Source organism: Falco cherrug, chromosome 3 (assembly GCF_023634085.1).
Source record: "Falco cherrug isolate bFalChe1 chromosome 3, bFalChe1.pri, whole genome shotgun sequence".
In the NCBI taxonomy this organism is placed as follows: Eukaryota; Metazoa; Chordata; class Aves; order Falconiformes; family Falconidae; genus Falco; species Falco cherrug.
In genome coordinates, this window is record NC_073699.1 from 115,431,131 (window position 1) to 115,441,668 (window position 10,538).

The 10,538-nt window shown below is 67.1% G+C and overlaps 1 protein-coding gene and 1 non-coding gene across 2 annotated transcripts; one reads left to right on the plus strand and one right to left on the minus strand.

Annotated features, from left to right (window-relative positions):
* Positions 1-33: 33 nt before the first annotated feature.
* LOC102058871 (discoidin, CUB and LCCL domain-containing protein 1-like) lies at positions 34-10,424 on the minus strand. Its single transcript, XM_055704769.1, has 15 exons — positions 10,202-10,424; positions 7,483-7,704; positions 4,821-4,958; positions 4,369-4,420; positions 4,091-4,163; positions 3,789-3,922; positions 3,623-3,660; positions 3,310-3,504; positions 2,453-2,574; positions 2,193-2,361; positions 2,003-2,095; positions 1,709-1,799; positions 1,470-1,507; positions 1,196-1,318; positions 34-669 (listed from the first exon to the last, which is right to left on the minus strand). The coding sequence occupies exons 1-15, from the start codon at positions 10,407-10,409 to the stop codon at positions 389-391; spliced, it is 1,977 nt and encodes a 658-aa protein (XP_055560744.1). The 5' UTR covers positions 10,410-10,424; the 3' UTR covers positions 34-388.
* On the plus strand, positions 224-352 carry LOC114017340 (U11 spliceosomal RNA). Its single transcript, XR_003562333.1, has one exon. It is a non-coding gene; the product is annotated as a U11 spliceosomal RNA (small nuclear RNA).
* Positions 10,425-10,538: the final 114 nt, after the last annotated feature.

Below are 10,538 nucleotides of genomic sequence, written 5' to 3' on the forward strand. Positions count from 1 at the left end.
CGCGATTTGCATCTCGCTTCGAGGCGGGCAGCGCGGCGTGGAAACGGCGTTTTTTTGTGACAAAAACCTGCGGGAGCGCGGAAAGAAACGACGCGGCGTGGAGGGAAAGAGCGGGGGGAAGCCAAGATCCGAGCGCGTTCCTCCGTGCGCAGCGCGCGCAATCGCCCTGACCTCAGCAGCACCCTGGCGCTTTCCGGTGGCGGCGGGCGGCAGGCGCAGCCTTAAAAAGGGCTTCTGCCGTGCGTGGCACGGGGGGGGCCCACGGCCGCCCTCGCGGAATCGACATCAAGAGATTTCGGAAGCACAATTTTTGCAGGGGGGGTCGCCGGTAACCGCCCGTTCCGGCGCCCCGGGTACCGTCAATGGTAGATGGAGCGGGGCCGCGGCCTCACAAAGCTTCGTGATAGACGTGCGGGAGCGCGCCCGGTGAGGCGGGGCGCGGTGGGGGGGCGTGGTAGCGGGCGGGGCCCGCCGGGTCGGGCTCGCCGAAGGGGGTGGCGTACTCGGGCTCCGGCGGCAGCGGCTCGGCGTATTCGTGCCGCTGCCCCGGCACGGCGTAGTGGCTGAGCACCAGCGGCAGCGCGTAGCCCTCGTCCGGCGGCGGCTTGAAGGTGGAGGGGCCCGGCGGGCTGCCGGGGCTCTGCTGCAGCAGGTCCGGCTCGGCGTACTCTGCAACCGGGGGTGCTGGGCTGGGTGCTGGGGCGGCAGGGGGGCTGGCCCCGCGGCCGGGAAGGGGTCACGGTGCTGGTGCTGGGGACGCTCGGGGAGGTTTGGCCCCGCGGCCCGGGGGAGGGTTACGGTGGTGGTGCTGGGCTGGGGACACTCCGGGGCGGGGGGTGGGGGGGAATGGGCACATCTGGACACGCAGGGCTGGGGAAAGCTGGGCAGATGTGTGCCAAAACGCACCCGAGACAGGGCGCCCACCCTGCGGGGACAGGCATAGAGCGGGGCTCTGGGTGCCCTCCAGCCACCTTCCAACGCCCTCCCCCGACATGCGGTAATAATAATGAAAATAAATAATAATCCCTGCCAGGGTCTCCCTCTTGCATGGGACCATGATGCAGGGCAGGGGTCAGACCAGAGTGGTGCTGGGGAGGGGCAACTGGCACCCCAGGGTGTCCCCAGAGTGCAAGGGGGGAGACACGACTCCAGCTCTGGGCCAAGGGACCCGTTCGCACCCTGCTGCCCCCGTTACCTGGTGAGTGGGTCCGGCTCAGGTCCCCCGGCGCAGCTGCCGTGGGGAAGGAGGCCAGCGCGGAGCTGGGGGGCGGCAGGCTCTGCAGCGAGCACACCTGGCTCGACTCCAGTTTGGGGTGCCCTGAGCAGAAACCCCTGGTTGTCACCTGCTGTCCCTCGGGGACAGGACGGCTCGGGGCTCAGCTGCAGCACCGGTTAAAACACCTGCACCCCTCCTGAACTTGGCCCCGCAGCACAGCGGGACCCCCGGGCAGGGGTTGGGGACCCTTTACCTTTCGTGATCCCGCAGTTCAGCTCTGCTGCCGGCTTTCTGCCAAGGGGAGAGCAAGATGGGGGTGAGGGGTCCCAGCCACCCTGCGCCCACCGTCCCCCTACCTCCTTGCACCCCCTTCCGGGGGGGGCTGCGCCCTTTGATACCCAGCAAGCAGCCAAACAGCCACCCAGAGCACCCGCGCTTTGGGGAGGCACCACCGGGTCCCCCGCGGCGCAGCAGGGGCAGGATGGGACCCACCTCTTCCTGCGGCAGAGGAAGGCCAGCAGCAGGAGGCTGGAGCAGAGGAGCACGAAGCCACCGACGAGCAGCATCACCAGCAGCATGGAGCCTGGGGAGGGAGGGCAGCTCAGACCGCAGGTGCCCCATCCCACCTGTCTGCACCCATGGGTGCCAGGAGCCCACCCAGTGCAACCAGGGAAGGAAAATGGATGTGTTGTCACGGGGGGAGCTTAAAGCCCACGTGGGTCTGTTGGTGCCTGGAGCACCCAAGTGACAACACTGTACCCCAAGGACAGCCCCCAAGGCACCCACCTGCCTTCTCCGGGTCCAGGGCAATGCCGGGGATGGGTGTGTGGCTGCCCGGGTGGCTGGTGGGGACAGGGACCTCCTTGGGGATGCTGGGCACTGCGGGGCAGAGTGGGGACCATGAGCATGGTGGGACCACCACGGCGTGCCCAGGGGAGGTCCCGGGGGGGGGGGTGGCTGTGGTGGAAGGGCTCACCGTAGGGCCGGGGCGCACGGACCCGTGCCAGCTGGCAGCCCACCAGGGCCACCTTCAAGGCCACGCGCTGGTGCCAGCTCTGTGGCATGACACGGACATAGCGGGCGACGATGGGGGGTATGAAGGCATTGGAGACCTCCCCATGGCTGTCGATGTTGCCCTCAAAGACCTGCCAGAGAGGGTGAAGCAGGTACCTATGGCTGAATAGCTGCAGGCAGGGGGTCCTGTGTGTCCCCCCCCGTTGTTCCCCCTGTGCCCACCTTGTCATCCTGGCCACTGCTGCCTCTGTAGGGTCTCCAGTTCTTGCCGTCACGGCTGGAGGAGACACGGTAGGACGTGACGTAGTAGTTGTGCTGCTTGGAGGAGCCCGTTGTGATGATGCCTGTCGGTGCAGGGGTGAGCCCGGGGTGGGGGTGGGGGGGGGCTGCTGTCAGTCAGGGGGTGCGGGGCTGGGGGGGGCTCTGGGGGGCCACCCTGTGCCCCAGCATGCCCCACGGCACAGGGCAGAGCTTTCCCAGCCCCATCTCTGGAATACCCAGGTCCCTGCTGGGACAGGACTGGGGGGCAGGACATCACCCCCCAGGGTTCCCTCCAGCCTTCGAGGGGGTTTAGGTGGCAGATTCGAGTGCGGACCCCCCACTCTGCCCCTGGGAGCTGATAACCTCCGGCCCCGGCTGCCAGCCCCACATTCCTCCCTCCTCCAGCCTCCGGCCGGACAATGTCCCCATTTTCCTCCCGCGGTCGCCAGCCACCACCACACAAAGCCCCCGCTCCCGGCAGGCTCCGGCCGAACAAAGGGCGCTCGCTGGCACCAGATGCAAGAGCATAATATTAACTTGTTCATCCCAGAAACGGCTGCGGATGAGGGGGGGGGTGCGGGGACATAAAGGGGACGGGGGGATAGCCCGGGGCGGGAGGGTGGTGGTGCTGTTGCATGCCAGTTTGCACCAGTAAACACAGCACAAGGAGTTGCAGTGACTCCTGAGGGTTATGGGGGGCACAACTGCTCTGGGTAGTTGGGGGGTGCAGTGAGGCTGGCACCTGTGTCACCCCAGGGAGGACAGCATGCACAGGGACAAGGGCGGCTGTTGTCCCCCCTGCGATGGCCAACACTCACCTGTGACTTTCCTGCGGGTGCCCAGGTCCAGCTCCAGCCAGGCAGCCTCGGTGCTGGGTTCGGCTGCCCAGGAGTGGCCGGTGGTGCCCAGTGCTGCCCGGGTGGCCACCCAGGCTCGGTCCTGGCCCAGCGCATCCACCTCGTGCCACCAGGACGAGGCGTTGAAGGCGGCCACCTCCAGCGCATCACTGCAGGCTGGCAACGGGAGACAGCAGGTTGGGTGCCCAGTGCTCCCAGCCGGGCATGTGGGGTGGCACTGGGCTTGGCAGCCAAAATTGGGGTTTAATTTCAGGGGAAACGGGGAAATATATACCTTTGTGGAATATGAGCCGCTTCTCGGAGAGGGAGCCCCTGCGGGGAGAACATCAGACGGGGCGGGGGGTCCCCGGGGGGTGGCAGGTCCCCAGTGTCAGCATGGATGGGTCCCACGGGTGTGGGGTGCAACCGGAGTCCCCAGCCCCGCCCCCCCCCTTGCCCACCTTTTGGAGTGGAGCCCGTTGGCGAAGGCCGACTCGTAGAGCGTGATCCCCTTCTCCCGGGACAGGGTGACCTGCCCGCCCAGCTCGTCCGCAATCACCCCGGCGTGCACGGCCGCCTTGCACAGCACCGAGGTCTGCGAGGGGGCGAGAGCGGGCACCCATGGGGCACCCCGCGGCCCAGCCCACCCCCCCAGCCTGCTGGGGGTGGCAAGCAGTAGCCACGCGTGCTGAGGACTGTCCCCGGGGGGTGCACCCATGGGTGCTGCCCGTGCCCCACGGGGCGAGCCAGGCTCTGCACTTACATCCCGGTAGCCCTGGCTGGGGTTGCCCCAGATGTCCCCATCGATGTCCTTGCAGCCCGCAGGGCAGTACACGCTGAAACACGCGGCGAGGGGGGGTCAGGGCTGGCCCCCGTCCGAATCCCCTCTGCTGCCTGCTTTGCTCCCCACCCTGCCGCAGCTGCACCCCGAGAGCCCGGGGGTGAGCACGGCCCGAGCTCCCGGGGGAGGCACGGGGCCAGGCAGTGATCCGGGGCCGGGGGCACCAAAGCAGGGACCCCTCGCAGTCCCCGGCCACTCACCTGACGTGCTCCTGGGTGTAGTGGGTGCCTCGGACCAGGCAGGACACTAAGTCTGCAAGGCAGGGACACCCCAGGGTGAGGGACCCCCACAGCACCCCACGCCCTCCCCACTGAGCCCTGCTCTGTTCGGGTGTCACTCCCCAGGTCCCCATGTCAGGGGTGGGGGGGTGGATGACCCCTCAATTCCTGCAGCCGTCAGCCCCCTGCCACCATCTGCAGTGACCAGGCTCTGTCTGATATTGGGGTGCTGGGGGGGAGGTCCCAGGTGGCTGGGTGGCCTGGGGGTCTCCCACGTTGTGTCCCCACCAGCAAAACCACGAGGTTCAGGGCAATGGGTGCCCACCCTGGGGTCAGCAAGGAGCTCCCTCCATCCCGGGCCGTGCCCCTGCCGCTGTGGGCCAAGGCACAGCCTGGGGTGGTCTTTGCACCCCTGGGGATGTGTCCCCCCCTACCTGGGTGCTGCGAGGTGGCGTAGGACAGGAGGAGGCCCCGTCCCGAGCGGTGGCTGGTGCTGTTGAAGAGGACGGTCACGGTGCTGGAGTTGGTCAGCAGGAGCGGGGTGGTGGGGCCGGCGTTCCTGCAGTAGGGCCCTGCCGACAGCGATGGGGCCGTGGAGAGGGATGGGGCCCCCTGGGGAGCGGGCACCCAAGCCCAGGGCTTCACTTGCCCCGGCTCAGCCCCTGCCAGGGTCAGGGGTCCTCAGGCATTTGGCTGTGCCCAGGGTGGTCCCAGCCCCAGGGTGGTCCTGGCCCCAGGATAGTCCCATGCAGGGTAGTCCTAGCCCCAGGGTGGTCCCAGGCCAAGGTGACCCCAGCCCCAGGGTGGTCGCACGGTAGGGTGGTCTGGGCCCCATGCCCAGGGTGGTCCCACAGCAGGGTGGTTACACCCACGCTATGGGGGGGGGCTGGGGCACAGCCCACCACAGCTCTCCCTGTCCCCCACCTCCTCCTCTTGCACTGTGCCCCCACAGCCACAAGCAGCACAGGGTGGTCGCAGCCCCCAGGCACAGGGGGTCAGAGCTAGACCAGGTTCCTGGGGGGCACCCCAAGATGTCCCCACCTCCCCCAGCAGGGACAGACAGGCTCCTGGCTGGGCAGGGACCCACACACACTTCCCACAAATGCTTCCCTGTGGACACCTGCTGCTGGGGCTGGCACACATGGCACAGCCCCATGGGACCCCAAAACAGGGGCTGTGTCCTCACGCTCCCCCCCGTCTCCCCTTTCACAGGCGCCACCAAAGCTGCCTCCTAAATCCACCCCTCATTTAATCTAAATTAATTTGCCGTCTCCATCTGCCTGATTAAAACTTCGGCTTAGCAAGCAGGCAGGTTCCTCAGGGACATCTCTGGTCCCAGCTGGGGACGAGAGGTGGCCCCAATCCCCGGACCGCCATTGCTCCTGGTCTGTGTCACATCCCTCACCAGGGCCTTGGTGCACCCAGAGATGCTCTGAGCAAATGCCACCGTTGCCCTGGGGACAGGGAGCCGTGTCCCTGTGTCCCCATGGTGCTAGTGGTGAAACCCTGCCCCGTGGGGTTGTGCTGTGCCTCAGTTTCCCCACCTTTGCCCTGCTTGGGTCATATCTAAGAGGGCGAGCGCAGGGGACATGGGACACACATGTGCAGGATGATCGCAGGGTCACAGCCGTGCTAGAATGGGGCTCCGCATGGTATGCAAGTGAGATGCCGATGAGATGCTGATGACACACAGGCACAGATTTCCTGCCAGATGCCAGGTCCCATGCCCAGGGTGGCCCCTTGCCACCCTGCCCTGGGCAGATGCTGCCACATCTGGCCTGGTACCCCCCCCTGGCTGGGGGCTCCAGAGGCACCCTGAGTGCTGGGAAGCCCCCAGCCCACCCACAGGCTGGAGGCTGCCGCCCCCATGGGGACCCCAGCACGTCCCCGGGCAGGATCAGGCCGGGTGCCAGACACCGGGTCTGAGTCAGCAGGAGGGAACCCACAGCCTCCGGCTGCTCCCACTGCTTCCCGAAAAACATCTGGGACTTCTCAAGGGCCGGCGTCAGCCGCGGGCGAGGGAGTGGGACCCCGGCCTGGCCTTGCGTCACCCCCTGCCCACCCGCACACAGGCCCCTGGCGAAGGCACCCAGAGGGGCTGTGGGTACCCAGCCACCTCCCCTCGCCCCCCACCACCTCTGCCAGCCCCCCGTGAGCATCCTCTGGGGGTCCCCCCCTTTGTTGCATTGCTCTGGGCCAGGTGGTCTCTGGGCTTTGGGGACCCAGATGGGGACAAATGTGTCCCCAAGGCCGCAGCAGAGGGGATGGGGATTGGTGACCTCACGTGGTCTCACCCCTCTGGGTACCAGCCCAGAAAGGGTGAGAGCCCTGGAGAACGGGGAAACATCCCGGCCCCAAGAGCCGTGGCGGATCCAGGCTGGCTGGCTCCTTTCCACCCAGCGTTTCCCGCAGAGTCCCCTGCCCCTCACCGGGCCTCGGGGCTGCTCCTCCATCCCCCCCCCCGCCCCCAGCAGTGATGCCTCCCCCTCCCCGTTCCCCCGAGACATCTCCCCCAGCACCCATCACGCTCCTGGTGCTGTCAAATCCCTCCAAGACCATTAAATCTCTCCAGGAAAATCCTGGAAGCGTTTGGGCAGCGTCTGGGTGGACAGAATTAATTAATCGGTGGCTGCATCTGGTCCTGGCTGGATGCTCCGCCCCACCCCCCCACCCCCCCCAGCTTGGCAACAGCCCCCTCCTCGGGCACCCCCATCCTCAGATATCACCCTCCTTGGATACCCCCTGTATTCGGGTAGACCCCTCCTCAGATATCCCCATCCTCCAATATCCCTCTCCTGGGATAGCCCCCTCCTCAGATACCCCCTGTACTCAGGTACCCCCATCCACAGATACTCACCTCCTTGGATATCCCCTTCCTCAAATACCTCTATCCTCAGGTACCCCCCCTCCCAGATATCCCCCACCTTGGGCACCCCCATCTTGGTGTACCCCCCGTCCCCATGATGAAACTACCTAAAATCCCGCGTCTTCCTGATATTCTCCTTATCCAGGACTTTACCTCATGTGACACCACCCACCCCATCCACAGCCCCTCAGCGGGCACTGCCTCAGCTCCCCCCAGGACCCCCCCCTTACCATAGGCAGTGCCAGCCTGGGGGTCGGCGAGCAGCAAGGAGCTGCGAGTGCAGCGCTCGGAGGGCTCCAGGTCCACGTCCCCGAAGGCCAGGAGGAGGGAGGTGCCCGGGGGGGCACGCAGGCGCCAGCGGCAGGCGGTATGGTTGGGGTAGGTGCCCGGGTAGTTCTTGGAGCTGAGGGTACCACTGTGGGGTGTCAGCAGCGTGTGGCCACAGCCGTCCCCTGCAGAGAGACCGAAGGCGGGGGGGCTCAGCTGGGCTGCTCCCTGCCTCAGTTTCCCCACTTGGCATGGCCCTGGGGACACCCCACGGGCACCTGCAGCCCCTTCAAATGTTTTCCTCATCTGAAACTTTTTCGGTGTGTGTGGCTTTTCTGGCTGCTCCCTGCACCAGGGACAGTCCCCAGGGTGAACTGGAAATGAGGCTGCCTCAGTTTCCCCCACACCCACCCAGTGCAGACCTGCACCTCCCACTCCTCTCCATCCCCAAGGCCAGGAGGACCCCAATTTTGGGGGACACAAAACGATGCAAGCAGGAAATACCCCCCCTACATGGGGCTGAACAGCACTGAGCAGCCCCCAGGAACTCCTGGCTGCAGCCTCGACCTTGAGGATGACCTTGGGCAGCTGCATCCCCACGGCCTCCTCCCCGGGGGGATGCCAGCACCACCACAAAAGGGGCTTTTCTCCGTGCTTGCTGCCTGCAGGCAAGAGGGAATATCCTGGAAACTTGAGTTGAAAGCCGGGATTTCTGGGCAGGATTGGGGCAGGGAGAAGGGCAGGGAGGGGGAAAGCACCACTCAGCCCGTCTGCATGGGCTGGGGGGTGTGGGGGTCCAGGGTTCAACACCCTCCACCTCCTGCATCCCCAAAAAGCTGCTGCTCCTGCCAAGCATCATCCCGGCACAGCCAGAAAGAAAAGCAGTGACGGGCATGGCTTCGCCCCTGCCTTGGCTTCCCTCGCCGTCGCTGGGAGACGGCACAAAGCACCGGAGGGGAAAATCCTCCAGGGATAAAAAAAAAGGGGGGGCCGGAGATGGAAGATGCCAGCCCCCCCACAGATCCCACTCCTCTCCAGCCTGCAGGAAGGGCTGGCAGCCAAACTGGGGAGGGGGGTTATGCTGAGACCTGGGCCGGGGTGCGGGACTGGGTGAAATCCCCAGTTTGCCCCTGGCTGGGCAGCAGCCCCTGTTACAGCCCAGCCGGGCAGGATGAGGCCCTCCGGGGCTGGGGAGGGGCACTGAGGCTGCCAGAAAAGCGGCTCCCAGAAGGGCTGCTGTGCCGACGGGGGAGAAGTTCGGGGTATTTTAGGGGAGTTCCCAGCACGGAAGGTCGGCGCCACCAGGATCTGCATGGAAGTCCCTCTGTGGTCAGGAGTATGCCCAAGCTGGGGGTCTTGGATGGACCACCTGGCTGCAGCCCCATGTTGGTGAGTGTGGAGGAGCTGGGAGACCCATCCTGGGAAAAACGCATCCTGGGAAAGGAAATCCTGGGTAAAAGCATCCCAAGCGTGGCCAGCGCATGCCGGGCCAGCATGCCAGAGATAAACCGGGAGCTGCAGGCGCACTTGGGGATTTGACTCCTAAGATGCGTCCAAGGCGCCGGGAATGGCAAAGGCAGAGCCACAGGGCTGGGGAAGTTGCCCCCAGCCACCAGAACATCCTCCCCGAAAAAAAATCAATTGCAAAAAAATGGGAAAACTGGATTTCTGCTGGATGAGGGCGAAGCTGCGGCCGGGCCGGGCCCCCGCTGGGGCCATCGCTGCCAGGGATTTGTTTGTTTTCTCACAGGATGCAGGAAAGACACAACCGGGTGATGCTCCGGGAAAAGCCCAGCACGCTCCCACCTCCGGCAGGCTGCCGGCCCCGGGAGAGCTGCCCCGCGTCCACCGACGGGGTTGGGATCCGGTGGAAACGCGCTGCGGGATGTCTCCCAAACCCCACCTGGGAACGCAGCGGGGTTCTGCCCCCCTCATCCCGCCCTGACCCGTGCCTCAGTTTCCCCTCGCTGAGGACGGTGCTTTGGAAGCCCCATCCTCGTCAACTTGCTCTTCCATGAGTCGGGGATGAGCAGTGCCGGGGAAAATTGTGTGTTTGGGATGAAGTTCGGCTGAACATCCCCTCGGGGCCTTCCCAGACCCTGGCCGATGCAAATCCCTCCCAAGCGACGCTGTCGGGGTCCACAGCATCCCCGGGACGGAGCCCCCTGCCCCCCTCTCCCAGCTCTCCACCGTAAGCTCCAGCGATCCTCTTAGCCCGGGGCAGATCTGGGCCCCTCGGGATCAGGGATTCCCAGGGAAAGCCCTGCGGGCGGGACGGAACCGACGCCGAGACCCCCGGGACCCCCGGGCAGGCGGCACCTTGGCACCGGGGTCATGCAGGGGGTGGTGGAGGCAGGGGGGACCCCGTCCCGTCCGGTACCGGGGCAGAAGGACCGCGGGGACCCCGTCCCGTCCGGTACCGGGGAGCCCATCCTGGCCCGTTCTCTGTCCGCACGCAGCGAGGCGCCCGTCCCGTCCGGTACCGGAGCAGAGGAGAGCCCGTCCGCTCCCCGTGCCGGTCCCGGTCCCCACCCCGGGCGCAGCACGCAGTCCCGGGCGCGTGGCGGCGCGCCCCCCATCCCGCCGAGTGCCGGGGAGCCCCCGGGGGTGCCGGTAAGAGCGGGACTCCCCGCTACCGCGTCCCGGGTGCTGTGTCCCGTGCCCCCCCTTCCCCGCACTCACCGTCCTGTCCGGCGCTCGGGCGCAGCGCCAGCGGGCCCAGCAGGAGGCAGCGGCGGAGAAGCGCCAGCGCCAGCACCCCCCGCCCGCTGCCCGCCCGCATCCTCCCGCCGCCGCCGCCGCCGCCGCCGCGGCCCCCGCCGCGCCCGCGGCCCCGCGCCCGCCCCCGCACGCCGCCATTGGCTGCCGCCGCCCGCCTCCGCGATGCCATTGGGCTCCTGGCTGTCAGTCAACCAGCACCACCCCGTGCGGGGAGAGGCCGCGGCGGGGCTCGGCGGGGCGGGCGCTGGGGGGACCCCGGCACCCCGGGGGCGAAGGGAGACGCGGGGCTGCCCACGGC